The following is a 21,204-nucleotide window of genomic DNA, read 5'->3' on the forward strand; positions in this document are numbered from 1 at the left end:
CTGGCAGTTAGACATCCCCCAAGGGATCCCCCATTGGAGAGGGTGCAGGCTGGGCTGAGGGAACCCACCCCCGTGCACGAATTTCATGCACTGGGTCAGTAGTATAATCATAATGTCTCAATTGGTCCTTTCCCAATGACTCAAACTAAAGTATTGAGTGGACTATAAATTCATATATAGCAAGCATGTCTTTAATCCATATACCCCCTCTGATAAACCTAAGAAAGATATTGCCACCTTGCCATTAGATGACTTCAAAATGTTTTGTTGGATCTATGATGTCTTCTGAGAGGAAAATCCTGATCAGAGGGGGAAAACGAGGAATAGAGTAAAGAAATAAAAAGGAGTACTGTAGCAAACTGCTAAATTATTAAAATCAAGTAGGTTAAGGTATGAGGAAACAATCTATTCTTGTTCTAACTAGCCTGGGAACTTAAACATTTTTTAACTTTCTTGTGTTGTGTCAATGTCTGTGTATATATATATATATATATATATATATATATATATATATATCAAACCTTCAGATTTCCCTCCGATTACGCCCTGAAGGACTAAAGAAAGAATGTTCTTGGATCCAGACCACTTGATGTCCAGTGTCCAGACCATGGGCCATGGAGACGATTACCATTTCCCCCCAATCCAGAGGCTAGGATTGCAGGACCGATTCTTCTTAAGAATGTACTTTTTACTATAAGAACCTCAGCTTTTCTTTCTTCTTTGGAGAACTCTGGCTATTGCCTGGTTGTGTTTCCAGTTTGCAAACTCAGAACTTTTAATAAATCTTTATCAGTTATTTCTAGCAAAGCCCCAGGCTCTTTTTGAGTTGGATCAACAAGTGTGATCCAGGATTTATTTGCAAGTCGCTTATTTTCTAAGTCCCACTCTCTTGATGATATCCAGGCTAGCTAGGAAAAGAAGGGAGGGCAGGTGAGGAATGGATGAGACAGAAAGGGTCCAGATGCTGAAAATTACCACAGCGTGGAGAAGAAGGTATGGTAGGCCTGAGGGTGTGAGAACCAGAAGAAAGTGTGGTTGCTGTGCCTTGAGAATGAGTTACCAGATTGAAATTTTCAGGCGTGGAACATAAACACATATGTAACAGTTCAACATAAGAAATGTCACAATACAGTACATGGTTAACTGTCAATAAATGGCATTATAGACAATTAATGTTATAAAAACTTGGGGAAGTTTGGTGGAGAGAGCCATCATTAGGTCACATACATGTATCTGGCCATGTATTAGTGATGATTTTCCTTTAAAACTTCCCTTTAACAATCTTTGTTAGAGGAAATAACTGTGTAGGGATGAACTCTCCTGCCATTCTTTCTGGAAAATTTAGTTATTGAAGAAGTTAAAGGGCTTCATTGTTAAATAATTTTATCTATTAAGTAAAAAGAAATGTTATAAAAAGAATAAGATAGAAAATAATTTGGGCTCAGTTGGTTAGAGCATTTTCCTGATATGGCAAGGTTGCAGATTCCATCCCCGGTCAGGGCACATATAAGAATCAACTAATGAATACATGAGTAAGTGGAACAACAAATTAATGTTTCTCACTCTCTCTCTCTCTCTCTAAAAATCAATCAGTAAGTAAAACTTGTGAAGTGTTTATTTCTAAAACAAACAATAAATAAAATAATTAAAAGCTAATATGCTATTTGAGGAATTTCAATCTCTGCACAAAAACTGACTTCATCTTTCCATTTCTTCTTTCCTTTAAAATGTATGCACATAAAATCTGCTTTATAAGACAGAACCAGTTAGGAATGTAGTCCAAGAAATTTACCACTAAATTGAGACACATACATATTTTAGTTCTGGGAAAACTGGGCCTTGCTAACTTTCTTCCCGAATTTCTTGGTTGTTTTTTTTGTTTGTTTGTTTTTTTGGTTTTTTTTGCATTGGAAAGTATTTGGTAATTTCCCCCATTGCTGAACTTTCTTGCTTTTTACAGTTTCTCCTACCTGAATTTTAAGCACCTTGGCCCTTCTATTGCTATTCTAAGCTATATTCTAGTCTACATAGCATTAAGAGACTTTTAGCTGTCACTAGTTTAATGGATCAACACATTTACCCAACCACATAACTTAGACCCTTTGGGGGTTTTCCAGTCTATTTTAATCTATTTAAACCCAACACTGGCAGATTTCCACTTCCTTTGTTCCTTGTGTAGACTTTGGTTTATGCCTGTTGGTCTCTAAAAAGGACAGAGAGGAGGCAGCTGTTGAAAAAAATGAGATTGGCAGTTTTAACCACACAGTTTGGTGTGATAGCTTTGATATGCTAAACTTGCTAGCTCCTCCCATTGTACCTTTCTGACTTTGCATCACAACACCACACTGAATCCCAAAGGAAACCGGGGTAGTTTTTTTAAATTAAAAAGGAAAGAAAGAAATGCAAACCAGCGAGACGGTTCCTCTCAATCATCACAGACTCAATCTGCTAACTGCAGGCCTTCACAAATCTGCGTGCACTAGCGACCTTTAAAAAGGGAGAAGCCGAGAATACTGATCGTGCTCAAAAGAGGGAAAACAGGTGATGTCATAGCGCACAGTCCTGTCTGGCTGCAGCCCAGGCCGGGCGGGGATTTGGGGACGCAGAGCTCGGCGTCAGTGGCTGAAACAAGTTATCTCCGGGGCCCCAGGACACCGGTGAGATCTCCGCACCAATCAGGTTCTTGCTCGGCGCCTGCCTTTGTTCTCACTGGGGAACAGGTTTCGGGGTGTCTAGCCTCCGGAACCGCATTCGACCCGCACGCGCATTGCTGGCCTCCTCGGGCGATCTGGCTCTCCCATTGGCCTTGTCCCCCTCCCATCCGGTCAGCCAGAGCTTTCCCCAATGACATCTGCCTTCTCTCTCCAGGGCGCGAACGCAAAAGCCCTGACACACCATTTTTTTAGCTGTGGAAGAGGCCGGTACAGACCAATAGTTTTAAAAGGCAATTTGTTCTCTGAACCTTTAGAGAACAGGGCTGTGCATTCTGCAGGTATTTGACCAGCTGCTTTAGAAAGGACTTTTGGGTGAGAAAATAAACCTGTCTCCTTGCCCCTTTAGTGCTAGACAAATAAAGGAACTTCCATTACCGAGGGGACTGCGAAAGGGGGCTTCAGATGCAGAGGAAACCGCGAAACCAGAGGTTTTGTGTCCTTCTCCCCCTTAACTGATTAATGGTGTAAATATGCGTCAAGCATCCCCTACTTTACGCCCTTGCCTCAGGTAACTGGTCTTTTGCAAACCGAGACTCACGATAAATGATGCATAAAGTTCTTAGAGCTCCCTGGATGCAAAGCGCTACGTGACTGCAGTCTTCTTTACAGCTAAGGTAACATTTGAGCAGAGAGAAAGCCTACCCATTGACGTGATGGTATGAAAATTTTAGTTCCCCATCCCCACGCCACCTTCCAAACCTTTCTCAAGAAATCAGGAAATATTTAGTTCAGTTTTAGATCAACTAGCAAGCTCTAGCTCCCAGCTATTTATCTCAGTCACTATTCCTGCAGGGACCTAGAGAAGGGGGCGTGGCTTGGCTTCGGGGAGGGACTGGGCTTCCCGAGTTAATTTACATATGACACACCTTCTTCCTCCTATTGGCGGAGCAGCACAAACTGTATCCCCTCCCACCTCACAGCCTAACTAACCCGCCTTCTCCCTTCAGTACTGAGCCGCCGGGATGAACTTAACTTGCCCAGAGATTCAAGGCATCCTCGGCCTCTGTGATTGGCCGACGCCGCTCCCGACCGAGCTGTAGTTGCTCATAGGCGGCGGGCTAGAGCCCGGGGGCGTGGCCGGAGCTGTCCGATTGGTGGGAGGGGGCGGTACCGGAGCGTGAGGTGGTGAAGGTGGTGGGGAGGCAGGGGCGGGGCCGCACTGAGGCGCTGCGGCGGCGGCGGCGGCGGAGGCAGCGGTGGCGGCTGCTCGTCCTAGCCAGGCGGGGGCGGGGGTCTGGAGGATGGGGGCGGGTGGAACAACAGGCCGGTGAGGAGCAGCCGCCGCCGTCTCCGCCGTCGCTTCGGCAGCCGCCGCGGTGGTCGCCTCGGACAGCGCCGCCTGCTCTCGGGTCGTCTCGCCTCCTAGCCCGATATCCCGCCGGAGGAGCGCGGCCGGCGGCGCGGGGACCGTCCGGCTCTGCAGCGGCGCAGGCGGCCGCAGTGACAGCCCCGTCCCGGCCCGCCCGCCCGCCCGCCCTCGGTGCCCACAGCCACGATGAACCGGGGCGGCAGCAGCCCGTCGGCCGCCACCAACTACCTGATCTGTACCAACTGCCGGAAAGTGCTGCGGAAGGTACGGGCTCGGCCTGGGGTCCGGCTCGGAGGGGCGCTCTCCGCCGGCCTGGGCTCGGGCTGCTCGGCCGGCCGGGCGCGCTCCTGCAGCGAGGCTCCGAGGGACCCCGGGCACCTTCCCCCGCCGAGGCCGGGAAAGGGGGCGTAGGTGGAGGGTGCAGGGTGGAGGCTGCTGCTTTGTAGCTCGGCGGGGACAGACTCTGGTCCCCAGGGGTTGGCGATTTTTTTTTAACTTTTTATTTTTTTGGTAAGGGGGTGCAGTGTGCTGTGTTTCGGCTCATCTTACCTAACCAGCCGGCTCCTCGGGCGCAGGGCAGGGAGCGGGGAGGACCTGTTCGATTCTCCTGCCCGTGCTGTTGATGGAGGCCGGAGTGAAGTCGGAACGGCCAGGTCTGGTCTGGAGGAACCTGGCTCCCTCCCTCTTCGCGTTGGCTCTCTCTTGCGGGTGTTTTTGTTGACTCGGTTCCCTTCTGCCTCCCTGGCGTGCTCTCTCCCCTTAACAGCCTCCCCCCCCTTTTTTTTTTTACATTTTTCTGATGGTCGTCTTGTGCCTATAACTCAGTCATGCAAGGAATTGGTAAAGCATCTTAAACTTTATGCCCATGGGAAATGCTATTCGACCTTACAGTTCCTCCGGCAGGGATGGGGCGGGGGTCGGGGGGGCGGGAGGAGACTGGGGTGAACAAGGGTGATTCCTTTTTTAGCAGCCCCTCCCCCGCTCGCGTGTGTCCCGAAAAATCGGACGCACCACCAGCTTATTGCTTCCCGGAGTGACTGATGGAAAGTTTACTCCGGTATTGTTTGGCTTACTTGGCTTAATCGCTCCGTTAGAGGGAGGAGGAGGAGTGGGGGGGGGGGGGCATGTCGCTTTAGACCGAGAAGAGCTTTTAATCAGACTTTAACACTGGCCACTGGGTAATATCATAATCAATCTATTCTTTCCCAAACCCTGTTTTTTGCATGTCGTTAAGTGGGGACATTCGTGGCGGTGCTTCTGTTTGCCCAGTACAAATGAATTAAAATTGCTGAGTTGTGCAAACGCGTCGGGACTGAAGGACTAAGATGAATAGGGCACCGTTTTTTAGTCCACTTCTCTAAATACAGTTCAGTTGGGATTGCTCTTTATATATTAAAGAAAAGAAAAAGAAAGGAAGCAAGCATATAAGTAAGCAAGCTCAAATATTTGCGCTCTTTGTCCAAAAACTGTTTTTCTTCCTCTGTGGGTCAGGCCAAGTGCCAATCAAAGTTGTTTTTCAAGCCTCTTTTCCCTGCAGTAGGGCTGCTGCTTCCCTCCGTCGTCCCCCCCCCCCCCCCCATTTTATTGGAGAGCATGAAGAAGGCAAAGAGATTGCAGATTTGAAGTTAATCGAACAGTTAAATATGTCTTAAATTGTGTTTATTGAATATGTTTTTCTTGAAACAGATTTTTATTCAATGTTCACTTTGAGTATGTGCAGTTATTTTTTTCCATAAACTCTGGGATCAAATTACAGTTGATACTTGTTCAGCTCATTGTAGGGCAGCTTGTGAGAAATGTAATGGATCAGAAGTGCAGATCTGCTTAGTTCAATGTTAACTCTTTCGCTTCAGGGCCAGATGTCCACTGAACTAAACTTTTTTAAAAATTATTATTATTTCCTAACTGTAAAAGTGGTAAGTTATGTCTTTAACGTGAAAAAAAAGGTGTTGTTTAATACACATTTGATTAAACTCCAGCCTGGTTAAAATACCCTTTTTTTTTTAACTGAAGCAGCGGTTCTCAACCTGTGGGTCGCGACCCCTTTGGAGGTCGAACGACCCTTTCACAGGGGTCGCCTAAGACCATCCTGCATATCAGATATTTACATTACGATTCTTAACAGTAGCAACATTACAGTTACGAAGTAGCAACGAAAATAATTTTATGGTTGGGTCACAACATGAGGAACTGTATTTAACGGGCCAGAAGGTTGAGAACCACTGATAGAGAGCTATATTGATTTTGATTTTTTTTTTTTTTTTAGTGGCTTTGTCAATTTGGTAGGCTAATAAAATGTTTGGAGGGGACTTTTTTTTTTCTTTTGTTTGAACTATGGCTATGGATTCATCTTACTTTGCTACTAGCATTCTTTATATCTTTCTCTTAGCTTTTAGGAAACCATTTCTGTTTACCTAGAAAGAACATCATCATTTCTAACCATTATTAAAAGAAAAAGGTAAACGGAAAATGGATATTCACCATTTTTATAGTTTAATTACTATGCATACCTCTGCCAATATTCCAGTTTTTAACAACTCCAAGGGATATTTAATATTGATTCATGCAGTAGCATGAAATAGCTTTAGATGGAAATGGAATTGTTTGAGCCAGTTATGACATGACTTGGCAACATAAGAAGCTTTTTAAGAGTAGTATTCTTAAGTGCTCTTTAAAAATAAATATCAAGTATTTAGCATTTTAAATTCTTTATCATTCTAAAAGCATGTAAGAGTTTATTTCTAATAAAGAGATGGTTTTCTTTTTGATACAAAGTATATATATATAAATTTTGATACAAAGTATATAAAATTCATCTGCAACCTTCAAAATGTGATTCTCCACATTTATTCTGTTTTCTGTTTAATAATGTGTTTAGTAATAACCAAGTGAGTCATAGCATTTTGAATTTTTGTTGGGAAGAATGAAACTCATGCATACCCAGTGTAGATTACTCTTTGCAGTTATAATCCTCATTAATGATGGGGGAAGAGTCACCTTTATAGGTGGCATGATGCCTTTTTCTAAGTGGCTTAATTTGTTGAAGTGTGTTGATTTGGGGGTATCTTCAAAAGGAACTGGATTCACCTTCACATGAAATAATTTGGTTTAACTCTGTATCTGAAAATTGAATTGTATATTGTATGAGAATCACATTTATTCTTAGAAGTGCCTTTGTAATTTTGATTCAGTGTCCTCCAAAATAAAGAGACTTCTTAAAATATTGAATATAATTTGGTAACCTTCGGTCAGTAAAAAGAATGGAGAAGTAAACCACAGAGGGAAACAAAACAAAAAGACTGCCCTCAAATCTGTAACTCCTACTAAGTCCAACTTCCTCTGTTATCAATGAAATAATTCAACAAGGTTTGTAATAAAAGAGGAAATGCCTATATTTATTAAGGAAAAGTTAATGAATTTTTGAAGAGTAATACATTTTACTTGAAGAAATTCCAGGAACAACTAGATATATTTTAAAGTGGAGTGCTGAACTACATTAAGAAAGGTAGGTCACTGTCCACTCATTTTCCAATAAGTAAAAGGTGGCCTATTACAATAGGCTATTAAGCAGTTAGTGCTATTGAAGTAAATAAAACTCTGCACCATAAGTTAAAGGTTTAAACATTTAAAAATTCTTAGTATGTTCAGTAGTTCCAGTGGTATATGTTTGTTGGTTTGTTGCATTTTTCCACTTTGCTTATATAGTAACATATTTTGACACCTTTTTTTATGGGTTTATAAGTGAAGAGACTATGAAATAAAATGAGAAATTATGTACATAATTTTGATTGTTAAAAGCAGTTTTTTACTGTTTTATTTTAAACTAGAGACCCAGTGCACAAGATTCTTGCACTGGAGTGAGGGGTAGGGGGTTCCTCAGCCACGCCTGCACCCTCTCCCAGTCCAAGACCCCTTCTTCCTTCCCCTCCCCCCCTTGCCTACAGGGGAGGAAGGAGAGGCTATGCTTGCCAGCTGTGAACTCCGCCAGCTAGCTGTGAACTCCAGCTAGCTTCTGGCTGAGCAGTGCTCCCCCTGTGGGAGCGCACTGACCACCAGGGGGCAGCTCGTACATTGAGCATCTGCCCCCCTGGTGGTCAGTGCATGTCATAGTAACCAGTCATTCCACTGTTCAGTCGATTTGCATATTATGCTTTTATTATATAGGATGAACTAAGCAGAAATTAAGCAGTGAATTTATGGTAGCAATCCAATATGCAATGGTTTGCAAGCTGTTTTTTATGGAGCCCTAAAATGCTTGTGCTCAAAAATGCTTGAGTTGGATTAAATTTTCAAGTATATTTTAAATTATTTTAAAATTATAATTTAAAAATATTGCTATCCCAAAATATGTTTTATCAAATTTTAACATTGTTTAAAAAGTTATCTTTTGCTACAAGATTATTCTGGTACAGGGTTAAAATTCAATTCTGTACATATCTACTTATGTTAAATTTTTACTTGTGAGAACACAAAGTTACTGTTATCAGTAGTTGTTACTTTGTCACAAAAACACATAAAAATAATGGTTTTGTGTATTTATGTACTTCAGAGTTCAGTTTCAATATAAGATTTCATTTGTAAAAGGGATTCCACTGCTCTTCCCACTTCCCCCATCACCAAATAAATTGCTAAAACATAACTGCTAATGTAGTGATTCTGGAATTCACAAAATGTGCTCACAGTTAGGTCTTTGGTAGGTTCTTATATTTTGGGCAAGTTAGTTAACTTCCTTGAAACCTAGTTTCCTCTGTAAAATGTTGATAATTTCTACTTATTTTATAGTTAGCTGCATAGCTTGAGAGAAGTAATGAATGTCAAAATACGTTATAAACCATAAAGTACAACTATAAATATAAGAAAGAAAAAGTCAAACCTATTAATTTTCTTTTATCCAGATACCTTAATTATTTGTATGTGGTGGCAATATATTTCAGTACATATTGAGTAATTTGGTTAGTCTTCACTTTTCTGTCCTGTTTCCTTATTGCCTGTAAATGAGAGGTAAAAATATGCTTTTAGTTAGAATGATCAATACTTTAAAAATATATATATATATATATTTGTATCCAACTCCCACTTAAATAATAATTCATTGAGTACCTTTTGGTTTTTCAAATAATTAAATAAAATTGCCTTTTGGACACTTTTAACAGTTGAGGGAAATTGGTACTCAATTTGAAAAGACTAATAGTTAAGGATGGTTGTGTTTAATAGAAGTTGGGGCAAATCGAGGGTAAAGCAAATAATTTTTAATTATTTTAATTTGGGAAAAAAGTTATGGAAGTAAAAGTCTGTCTTTTTCCCCCATGTCTTCATCCCTTCCTTTTTTGCTCTTTTGAAGGGATTGGGTTATGTTTGTCTAGAGTCGGGTTCTCAACCTTCCTAATGCCGCGACCCTTTAATACAGTTCCTCATGTTGTGGGGACCCCCAACCATAAAATTATTTTCGTTGCTACTTCATAACTGTAATTTTGCTACTGTTATGAATCATAATGTAAATATCTGATATGCAGGATGTATTTTCATTGTTACAAATTGAACATAATTAAAGCAGAGTGATTAATCACAAAAACAATATATAATTATATATGTGTTTTCCGATGGTCTTAGGCGACCCCTGTGAAAGGGTCGTTCGACCCCCAAAGGGGTCGCGACCCACAGGTTGAGAACCGCTGGTCTATCCAGTGGTTGGCAAACTGCGGCTCGCGAGCCACATGCGGCTCTTTGGCCCCTTGAGTGTGGCTCTTCCACAAAATACCGACTTCTGCACATGGGCCACGAAGTTTCAATCGCACTGTACGTGCGCACCCGCACGTGGTATTTTGTGGAAGAGCCACACTCAAGAGGCCAAAGAGCCGCATGTGGCTTGCGAGCCGCAGTTTGCCGACCACGGGTCTAGACCATTACAATTTTTAGAGTGTTTTCATGTAGTCTTAATTGATTGTCACAAACTGAGAAAATTCAAGTGGCATGGACTTTGCCATATAATTAGTAAGATGCCCATTTAATTCTCATTACTGCTTCTATAGTAACTAAACCGTATTTCCATACTTCTATTGTCTCTTGCAGTGTTGAGGTTTTCGGGGAATATCCCCACTCCCAGCTTTGCATCTGGGAAATGTCTAAGTACCTAAAACTCTCCAGGTAATATTGGTTGGAAGTATGAATTTTAGCTACCCTAACACATTATTGCAGATAACTGGAGGGAAAGGAGAGGATATAGCTGGCTATTTTTATTGTCTCTGTAACAGTTGTTTGTTATATTCCTTAATAAGATAAAGTAGCACTTGTCAAATATGATCTTCAGATCCTGGGGGGATGTCCAATACCCTTTGGGGATCAAGAGGTCAAACTATTTTTATAATCATACCAAGACTTTATTGCCCTTTTCACTGTGCAAAAGCATTAGAAGTAAAACTCTGCTGGCTCCATAGTGTAAGTTAACCCTTTGAGTGCCAACCAATATCCTAGGAACTATGCTAAAATTGCCAAGGCATTTTTGCTGATTTTACAGCAGTTTAGGAAAAAAATTATGAATCGCAAGTCAATGAAGTTACATATTCAAAAACTTAAGGAAACCTTTACTACATTTGTTTTCTGCACTTAGGTGCCATCTGTCAATAAAGAGTGAACTACTAGCATCTAATAGTGACACTGCAGGAGGAGTGCGATCGCGCTCCCGGCACTTTTGGCGAAAGACAGAGGAGCACGATCTCTAGGGGTTAAGGTAGTGGCACCAAGCAGTTTTCATTGTATTCTTCACTACCATATATTCAGTGAAAAAAATGCCAGTTACATTTAAGAGTGTCCTTGAAGAAGCAGTAAAAATTTAAAATGTTAATACCTTAATCCTTGATTGTCCATCTTTTAAAAATATCTTGCGTGACAAAATGAGAAGGATATAAAGCACTTCTATTGCATAGCATACTCCTCATTTCTATAGAAAAAAACCTTGAGCAGTTGTTTAGTTACAAGCTAAACTAACCACTTTTTAAATGTAACCACATTTTAAAAAATGTTTATAGCAGTTTTATTCAAAACTAGAGGCTTGATGCACGAAATTCATGCAAGAGGCTTGGCCCTCGCAGCCCCGCCTTCATCCGGAAGGACATCCAGAAGGTTGTTCGGCTGCCCGGTCTAATTAGCATATTACACTTTTATTATTATAGATTGCCCAAAACTGGAAACACATATCCTTCAGTGGGTGAATGTAAAACAAACTACATCCATACAATGGAAACTTATCCATAAAAAGCAAATATATATGAATCTCAAAGATGTTACGCACTGAAAGAAGCCAGTCTCCAGATGTTACATCCTCTATGATTCTATGTACATGACATTCTGGAAAAAGCCAATCTAAAGGGACAGATTGGTGGTGAAGGTTTGACTAGAAAAGGCCAGTGTAAGGGGATTTTCTAGGGCTATGGAACTGCTATGTCGTGACTGTGGAGATAGGGAGACAAATATGTTTAGACACACAGAACTGCACATACGAAAAAGTTAATTTTATGGTATGTTAATTTTAAAGTTTTCAAACTGTAACCCCATTTTTATTTAAAAAAACAAACTTTGGATATTTGATTAAAATTTTCAAAAAACACATGGACACGGACAGTGTGGTGATTGCCCAGGGAAGTTCAGGTGGGGGAAGGTGCAGAAGGGTATGAGGGGATGAGTGGTGATAGATGGAGACTTGACTTGGGGTGGTGATCACATGATGCAGGGTACAGATGATATGCTGTAGAATTGTGCACCTGAAATCTGTATAATTTCATTACCTAGTGTCACCCCAATAAATTCAATAAAAAGGAAAAAAATCTTAAAAAAGAATAATGTGACCCTAAAAATTCAAAGAAAAAACTGACAATATTCATTGCCTTGAAGAAATTCAAACTTTCAAGGAAATAGTAGAATTTTGGAAAATGTGTATCTGCCATCATTAGCCTGAAAGCTTCCCAGTTCTTAAAGGCTTTCTCTTCGGTGATGTTAATGGATATGCTTTTTTGATGCTGTATAACAAAATGTGTCAACATTATGAAGATCTGCATAATTTAATAATCAATATCTTCCAGATGATCAATATATAAAGCCATTGCTACTCAGAGCCTTTCTTTTACAGCTAAGAACCAGCCAAGTAAGCACAATGGGCATAATCTTTGCCATCTGACCATTCTTCTTTATCCCAGGAAATAAATGTCAGTTGTTTTTCTTGAATTTTCAGGATCACTTGACTCATTTTTTGAGAAAATGTTTATCAAAATCATACACGGATCAAATAAAAGATCCATTCAACGTACAAGACAGACAAATGGATTTTAATAAAACAGGATAGAAAGTTAAGTTTACTGGTGGAGTTTCAGATTCTACATGGCAGCTAACCTTCAAGAAGCTACTTGTCATGTTTCAGTGTGGTATCGAAGAATATTCACAGTTGTCTTTTTTGTTTTCCAACTACATATCTGTGGGAGCCATATATTCTGCACTTGAAAGCATATCATAAGAGATTGAATGAAGAAGCAAATATGAAATTCAGCTGTCTTCTATTAAACAGAGATTTGCAAAAAATGTAAACGCCATTCTTTACTGTTTTTGTTTTGGAAAATTTATTTGTACAAAAATATGTGACTTAAGTTAACATTAATGGATTATTTAAATGAATCAAACATTTATATTTTTCTCAGTTTTAATTTATAATAAAATAAATATTGGCAGTTATAACGCACACATAACCAACAGCTCTTTGGGGTCTTCAATACTTAAGAGTGTGAAGGAGTTTCAAAGCCAGTATTTAAGAACTCAGCCAGAGTTCCTCACTGCACTGAGTGGTACCTTTAAATTCTTCAAAACTCTGACAGCTCCAGACAGTCTTCTCTAATCTTCAAACTCTGCCTTCTCCCTCTGTTCGCAGGACTGCCATGCTACCCAAGTATACTGCATTTATTGCACTTAGTACATTGAGTTAGAATTAACAATTTGCATATATCGTTCCCCTATGAGGTTGCCTCCTATTTGGGATCTGGTTAATGGAAAATTTATTTTTAGCAAAATAGGATTTTGATTTAAATATATATTGCACTTACATATATTAGCAGTATATTTACATTGGATACAATATAATCCAATAAAATGAAAATTTTCTCATTTTCCAAAATATGTCAGATGTGGTATGTCTGTTCTTTACAGCCATATTTTGTTCTCTTTATCCATAAGGAACACTTTCAGAAGTTCAGTAGCAAGGATTATTTTGTCATATTTGTGACCATGGGAATGTTTGACTTAAATATTATACCACATTTTGGACAAAGTTCTGATAGGGAGCAAGAATGTTAGTCCATTTAGAGGGTCAGGATACTGGCATTGGCTGTTGATTCTTCTCAGAAATGTAAAATGGCCATTGCTTTTATATGGACATACGCTCTGCTTCATGGAATCTTCTAGTATTCTGTAAGGGATGGCTGTTTCAGAGTAGTTCAAGGCATACCTTCAAACTTCCAAGATTTTCTGTAGGCCATCTCCTAAGGTTCACTTCTCCATGGAATTCTGTCTAAACCATTTCCTCTTCCACCTCCCCTCCTCCTTACCCCCCAAGTCCTTTACTTTGGAAGTATCCCAAGCCAGCTGTGATATCCTTGGCCAGCAGGCACTCCCTTGGTAACTGAACCAGAGAATTGTTCATAGGCTTGGACTACCTCTTAGCTAGCCTTTACTTTTTAAATTCACCCAGAAGTGAGTCATTCATTCGTCTGTGGGCCAGGATATTGACTGCCTCCTGAGGGACACGTGAATATTATGGGTTATTCAATGATGGTTTGAAATACCTTGTATTTTGCTGCTCAAAGCTTCTGAAAGGAATGGCAGGCATTTAGCTTTATGTTTCATAACAAATGTATTAAGTATATATATGAATAAGTATGACCAATTATAAAAATGGCTGGTTTGGGGTGATATTTCTTGAACCAGAGATTTCTTAACAAGTATAAAGTATATATTTGTGTAAGACTTATTTTCTCTACTAATTAGTAGCTACTTGTAATGGAAGTATATGTTCTTGTTTCCAGATATTTTATTTTTACATCTTCCTCTATTGCAAAGATGGAACTAGTCAGTAGAAGAAATGAAATGTCTTTCCAAATAATGGAGATGCGTAAGATGTACCTCATGGCTAACTAAAGCTAGACTTTGTGGCATATTATTGTAATTCTCTGATACTGTAACTCTTAGCTTTGAAATGCATTTTATAATATCAATAACAACAGTAGCTTCCCTACTTCTTATGTGCCATAGACTGTGCTAAGTATTTAAGCCCTACTTGTGTATCACATTTACTTATTATGAACCTATGAAGAATTATTACATTTTGTGGATGAAGAAACTAGGGCTCAGAGAACTTCAGTTACTTGCCTAAGGTCAGAGTACCAATAAGTGGCAGAACTTTGAAACCTGAGTTTCAAAGCCCGGCTCATTTTACAGGTATAAACACTGTATTGCCTTACATTATACATGTTTTTCTTTTATACAATGTAAAGATATAAAATGTAAAATTAACTAAACTTAATAGGACCTAATTGAGAGAATAATAGGAGTGATTTCAAATTCAGATATTTTCTACTTTATTTTTACATTAGAAATGCAAATTTTTCTATCTATAATAAGTTAATTGAGAAACAAATTGAAGTTTTCATTGCACAATTTGACCCCTCTAGCTAGCTCTTTTATCTATGTAAGTCTGTTGTTAATGATGTGGCCATTCTTTCCTAATACCAGAATATACTTTTCCTAATTTCCCAGCAAATTTTGGCTTCCTCTTTTTGCCAATCAGTCATTTATTAGTTCATAGCATTGATCAGTGTTGCTATAGTATCTGTTGTATAAGACACTGTCTGGAAACATTTTGAGTTTAATATTGTCTTTTGAATGGGACCTCTAAGAAACGCCCTCGCTTTCTAGTAAAGTTTTTGCAGTAAAAATGATTTATTTATGAAGATAAGCAATATGAATGCTCATTTCCACCATTCATTTTTGCTTTCTGTGTAAGGCAAAAATAGTGGTAAAGGAAGGAAATCCTGGGACTGGTATCCTTCCATAGGCCTTTTTCTACTTACAGCTTCTATAATAATTACTACAACTAGAGAAGAGTTTCTAGTCTTACAAAGGGTATGTGGTTGGGAGATGTGGTTCTGCTACATGTAAATTAGAACTCTTGAGAGTTTTCCATGGAAACACAGTGAAATATCTAGTTAAATTCCAGAGAATTATTAATATGACAGATAATAGTCAATAGGCATTTACTGATTAGCCTGGAAACCTAACCACTAGGTACAACATTGTTTCCAGGGGAAAATGCATCTTGAAATCTAAGTAATTGATTCACTGGAGGCTATCTTTCTTAATTTGTTATATTTAACACTATAAAAAGCGTGGTGATTTGTCAAAAACATTTTTAATTTATTCACTCTGAGGATATGTTTGGTTATTGTTGTGTCTAATAGGAAAACTGTTAATGCAGTTGCATTCAGTATTCAAAGAGGAGTTGAAATGAAGAAAGGGATAAAAATTGGGTGATAATCAGGGTGTTGGGATAATCAAGGGCCAGCATCAAGCTGGCTTATCCTTGTTCACTTTGTACTAAGGCTCTGGCCCAGCATTTTAAACTAGATGCCGAATTTTTTGCTACCTATCATTGTCTTTAAGGTAATATAAATGAAAAAAATAATCAATTTTAACCCCGCAGGAAGTTTTCTTTTTATATGAAATAAGGAATTTAACATGCATAACTTAATTTTGGGTATAAATTAATAAAGGAAAACAAGCCTAGCAAATTTATTCCACTAAAAAAAGAATGAAAACAAAACAAAATTGCCTAACCTAAAGGTACCTTAGCACTGAGCCCCAAGTAATGTGAAAACTATTTTATCAAAACCTTTTGTATAATATATTACATAAAATTAGTGAATATTTAGTTTGGGTATAGAATACCAATTTGTGTTGTTTTATTTTCTAATGGAGTATGATCTATAGTCGTTTGAGACATCTATTTATATAAAACCCTAACATGCAAATAGACCAAATGGCAGGACAACCGAACAACCGGTCGCTTTGACATGCACTGACCACCAGGGGGCGCGCATGGAACATGGTGAGCCTCGGCTGTGGTGGGATGGTGGAGCAGGTGAGTGGAAGCTCCAAATCAGGGCGAGGTGGCAGTCGCTGTAATCAGGGCAAGCCTCTGGTGGTTACTAAAAATTCTTTGCTCCCACACACTGCAGTCCCGCTCGGTGCTCACACCTGCTGCCAGTGCCAGCCCCACTCACACCCGCTGCCAGTGCCAGAGCTGCTGTTCACACCCACTGCCAGTGCCTGGTGCTGGCCCGGTGGCCCAGCGCTGTCAGCGGGTGTGAGCAGCAGCTGCCAGCCTCGATCGCTCCTCGGGGCTTCTCCACCTCCCCTGCCTCCTGAGGGGCGATCCGGGCAGCAGCTGCTGCTTGCACCCACTGCTGGCGCCAGCCCCAATCTCTCCATGCTGTCAGTGGGTGCGAGTGGGACCGGCGCCCCCGTCAGCGCATGGGAGTGGTGGCAGCGGGAGTGGGGCTGCAGGCAGACGGGGGAGGGGCCACGTGGGCGTGTGGAGGATGGGCAGAGACCCGCCCCTGTGCCCACCGCATCCTTGCGGCCCAGTTCCTTTCAAGGTGCATGAATTTTTTTGCACTGGGCCCCTGGTTGTTTTATATTGTGTAGCTTTACAATAACTACAAGGTACAGTTTCTAGTATTCTTTAGGCAAAGTGTATTGGTTGTTGAACACCCAAGATTAGCATGAACTCATAAGTATTCTTTTGATTATGCAAGATACCTATTTAGTATTTAGTGCCCTTAAAAACAAAGGAAAATATATGTTTTGGTAAATGAGAATGTAGAAACAGTTATCTCTGTTTTTGGTAAAAATATATAGATTGCCATTACATGCCTATTCTATGTCTCAATGCTCTTACCCTTTAATGGCCTTCATATTCTTAAGCAATCAAGAAATGTAAAGCGCCGAGACCGGTTTGGCTCAGTGGATAGAGCGTCGGCCTGCGGACTGAGGGGTCCCAGGTTCGATTCCGGTCGGGGGCATGTACCTGGGTTGCGGGCACATCCCCAGTGGGAGATGTGCAGGAGGCAGCTGATCGATGTTTCTCTCTCATCGGTGTTTCTAGCTCTCTGTCTCTCTCCCTTCCTCTCTGTAAAAAATCAATAAAATATATTTAAAAAAAAAAAAAAAGAAATGTAAAGGCTGTACACATTTATAAACCAGCCACGCATACACTATGTGAATATGTTTTATTCATTTATTTAGTCATTCAACAAACATTAATGTTAGGCACTGAAAGAACACAGACAGTGAGGACATCAGGGTTCTTGCCCAAGCAGTGTGGTGAGTTGCAGCATACACCTGGATCTCACAAAGAGATCTTCAAGATTATGCCCCTCACTTAACAAAGAGTAGAGAATAGGGTTTGGCAAACTTTCTCTGTAAAGAGCTAGATAGTAAATAATTTCAGGGTTCAGGCCTGAAGTACGGCCTAAACAGTTGTTTCTGTGACACCTACTCGAGTTTGCCTTTGTATATGAAACCAGCCATAATCAGTTCATTAAAGAAGGGATGTGGCTTTGTTCCAATAAAACTTAATTTATGGACACTGAAAATTTCATATAGTTTTCATAAACATTCTTCTCATCTTTTTCAATCACTTAAAAATACAAAATTCAATCTTAGCTCTCAGGTAGTATAAAAAGAGGCTGGATTTGGCCAGCAGTCCATAGTTTGCTGACCTCCTAGAATAAAAGAAGGTGCAATGAATTTGGCGTGAGAGGCCTAGGGTACGTGATGTTCCTAAATTGTGTTTTGCTCGTTATTAAAATATAGATAGTTATAGTACCTATTTTTTAAAAAAGTTTTCTGTATCATTCTAATTATACTTTTATTGGTGTGCAAAATTAATCAAAAGGCAACTATATGATAAACACTGTCATTTGTTAAAACTTTTCATTTGAGTGACCTGTCTACATAGCACCTGGATAAATACCATATAATTTGGATAGAAAGTTACATTTGTACTCTTTCCCAAAACCTAATTTATATGAAGGGTTTGGATTGATATGTCCTAGTACAAAATGAATCCCTCAAGAATCAGACTGTTTTATGCTGGTCAGAGTCCCCATGTTAGGATTACAGAACTCTGTTATCCATGTTGTTTTTGAGGTCTCTGGTGAAAATAATATGCAGTAGTTCTATAGACATTCTGTGACTACAGATAGGCAGAGTAGTTTTTCTACAGTAAATAATTGTCTTATTCCCTTGAAGGCCTAATTCCATAACTGACTTCCTCAACCAATATTAATGTAGTGGCACTCAAGAAATGCCACTATGTAATAAGTGAACCAAACACATACTTAGGAGCTATCAAGGGTAGGATATACCTGAAGACAGAGATACATGAATGTTGGTGTTGGATCTTTTGCATGAGGGGATGGTATAATTCAGTAGAAGCAGACATCTCTAATGAGCAGAAGTGATGGCTGTCAGTAATTTTAAAATGGGAAATCGATAGTTACTCGAAATATTTTTATGGAGATGAGATTTAAAAATTTCACACTGAGCACTTAACCAGTAAGTATAATATGGGACCATTTATCTGGGTTGCTCATTTGTAAAAGTATCAGTATATGTTTCCATGATTGAGATCTAATGACACCCAGAGCAGTGACACAGGCAGTGCATTCATTGTTCAAGGTTCAAACCCTGTTCAATCGGAATTTTCGTTGAAATGAAGATTGAGAACTATGCATTTTCATAATGTGTGGTTCAAACTAGATCTGTAGGGAACTCCTGTTATGATTGTATATTATCTATATATATAAAGGCCTAAGCAACCTTAATGACTGGACGACCAGACGACCGGCTGGTAGCTATGATGCACACTGACCACCAGGGGGCAGATGCTCAACACAGAAGCTGCCCCCTGGTGGTCAGTGCGCTCCCACAGCCAACCTCCTGTGGCTGGCCAAACTCCTGCAGTCCCTCCCCTGGCTGGCCATGGTCCTTCTGCCTAGCTGGCCACCGCCTGGCCGTCCCAATCACCAGCCAGGCTGAGGGATCCCAGCTGTGCACGAATTTGTGCACCGGGCCTCTAGTGATTATATATGGGAGAATTAAGAGTATATAACACATTCATTGATAGAGATGATCATTCTTCTTTTATGAAATAATCACTAATCTGATGCACTATATTTTAAAAAGCAAATTTCCATGATGTATAAGCAGCCATTAGTATAAATTATTATAAAATATCTTACTTTTCATTGATGTGTTTTTTTCTCTTCTGTCCTTTACTATTGGTCTTTATTAAAGCTATTGCAGAGAACATATCTGCCACAATGGCAAATGGAAAGAATGGATCATTAATGATTACCTTTATGAAAACTCCCATTTAACTTCAGATATTTTTAGAAACAATTGGATTTTGAAAAATACCAAGAAATTAACTTAGGATCCTGCCACCAATGTGTTACAGAATGTTACTTCTTTAATATTAGTGCCTCTAAAATTTGAACATTTTGTGGCAGTGTGCATTTGTTAATTCTAGTTTTTACTAAGACACTGTTACCATTCATTAATGTTATTCTGATGTCATAAAAACAAAGTAATTTGTCCTCTAGAACTCCTCCATTACTTTTTCAGTGGCAGGTATGCATTTCATGACCGTAAAAGAAGAGTGCTTGTTCTACAAAGCCATTTCCTTTTATTCTATCTTTATAGTCATTTTAATGCATTTTAGTGTTTATGGATAATTAACTATTTGATGAGTTGTAGAGCACTTGAAAACTAAAATGTAATGTGATGTTTCCAATGGTTGTAGATGAATTTAAGATAAGGAATTTCTAAAATAAAGATGTAAGCCAGTTGGAAGTTAGACTGGACTCACAGAAATTTGGTACATGCCTTCTTCTGGAACACTTATAATGCATAATTGCTTTACAGTTATTTCTAAGAAAAATTTACATTCAAAGACTAAATTCCTCCTCAAAATTTTATAGTAGATACTTGCTTTTCAAGGCCAGTTGAATTCACGGGCGACATAGGCATTTACTGCTGGTCAGGGGTTTATTTCCCTGAATATCATTGTAACTCACAGCAGTTCTCCAACCACTGGATAGCAATTTTTAGGAATTAACTTGGTTTTTTTTATTGAATTAATATCCTTTTCAAATTGGCTGTTTGTTCTCCTAGAGACTAGAGCTATTGTTTAATTGAAAGTGGTTCATTTGGGGAAAAATTGAAGTAATTTATTAACCAGGAATAACAATTTCTATAGACTAATAAGCTTGTTTAATGCCTGGGACAGTGGTTCTTGAAGTGTGGTCCTGGAACCAGCAGCATTAGCACAACGTGGGTGTTTGTTAGAAATGCAGAATTTTGGACCCACCCCAAACCTGCTGAATCAGAAATTCTGGAGGCGGGGCCCATTAATAGGTATTTTAATAAGCTCTCAAGTGAGAAAGTAGAACCACTGTTCCAGGATTGTTAACCAAATGCTTCTTCAAATCAAAATTATGTATATCCATTTTATTTTCAGTATGCATTGTCAATTATTTGAGCAATATAGTGAAAAAAGGAAATTAAATCAATACAGTACTCTTTATAGATAATAATGGCAGTACCAGCTCTAGAATCAGGGAGATTCAAGATTCCTTTAGCCTGTTTTTTAAAAAATAATTATAAATTGGGACCTTCAGGTATAATATGTTCTAACCTTAAGAAAAATATGTCTTATTTTATTGTTGCTAGATTCTAAACTTTAGCTTAAGGAAAAAGAAGAGAGATGGGCTTTGAAAGCTTGGTTATGACTGAAATCAAGTGATAGTTTTTCTTGGAATTGCTTGTTTACATAAAAGTGTTTTCGTGCTAGTACCCATCTGACACCATACATATTATTACAATATTATTGACTATACTAGAGGCCTGGTGCATGAATTTGTGCACGGGTGGGGTCCCTTGGCCTGGCTAGCGATCAGGGCCATTGGGGCTGTCTCACCCAGTCCCGATCAGCAGCTGGCCAGGGGGAGGGACTGCAGGATGTTGGCTGTGGGAATGCACTGACCACCAGGGGGCAGCTCCTGCATTGAGCATCTCCCCTAG

General features: G+C 39.7%; 1 protein-coding gene across 2 annotated transcripts in view; it reads left to right on the forward strand.

Moving 5' to 3' along the window:
- Positions 1–3,946: 3,946 nt before the first annotated feature.
- The window catches only part of SESN3 (sestrin 3), a 60,210-nt gene continuing 42,952 nt past the window's right edge, over positions 3,947–21,204 (forward strand). The window contains exon 1 of one of the 2 annotated variants that reach the window (XM_036324639.1): positions 3,947–4,287. In XM_036324639.1, coding sequence (XP_036180532.1) covers positions 4,210–4,287 — 78 coding nt within the window. In that variant the 5' untranslated portion in view covers positions 3,947–4,209. The remainder of the gene's footprint in view (positions 4,288–21,204) is intronic. The other variant, XM_036324638.1, reaches the window with a different exon arrangement.

The sequence above is a fragment of the Myotis myotis genome, unplaced genomic scaffold (genome assembly GCF_014108235.1).
Source record: "Myotis myotis isolate mMyoMyo1 unplaced genomic scaffold, mMyoMyo1.p scaffold_m19_p_10, whole genome shotgun sequence".
NCBI classification, from domain to species: Eukaryota; Metazoa; Chordata; class Mammalia; order Chiroptera; family Vespertilionidae; genus Myotis; species Myotis myotis.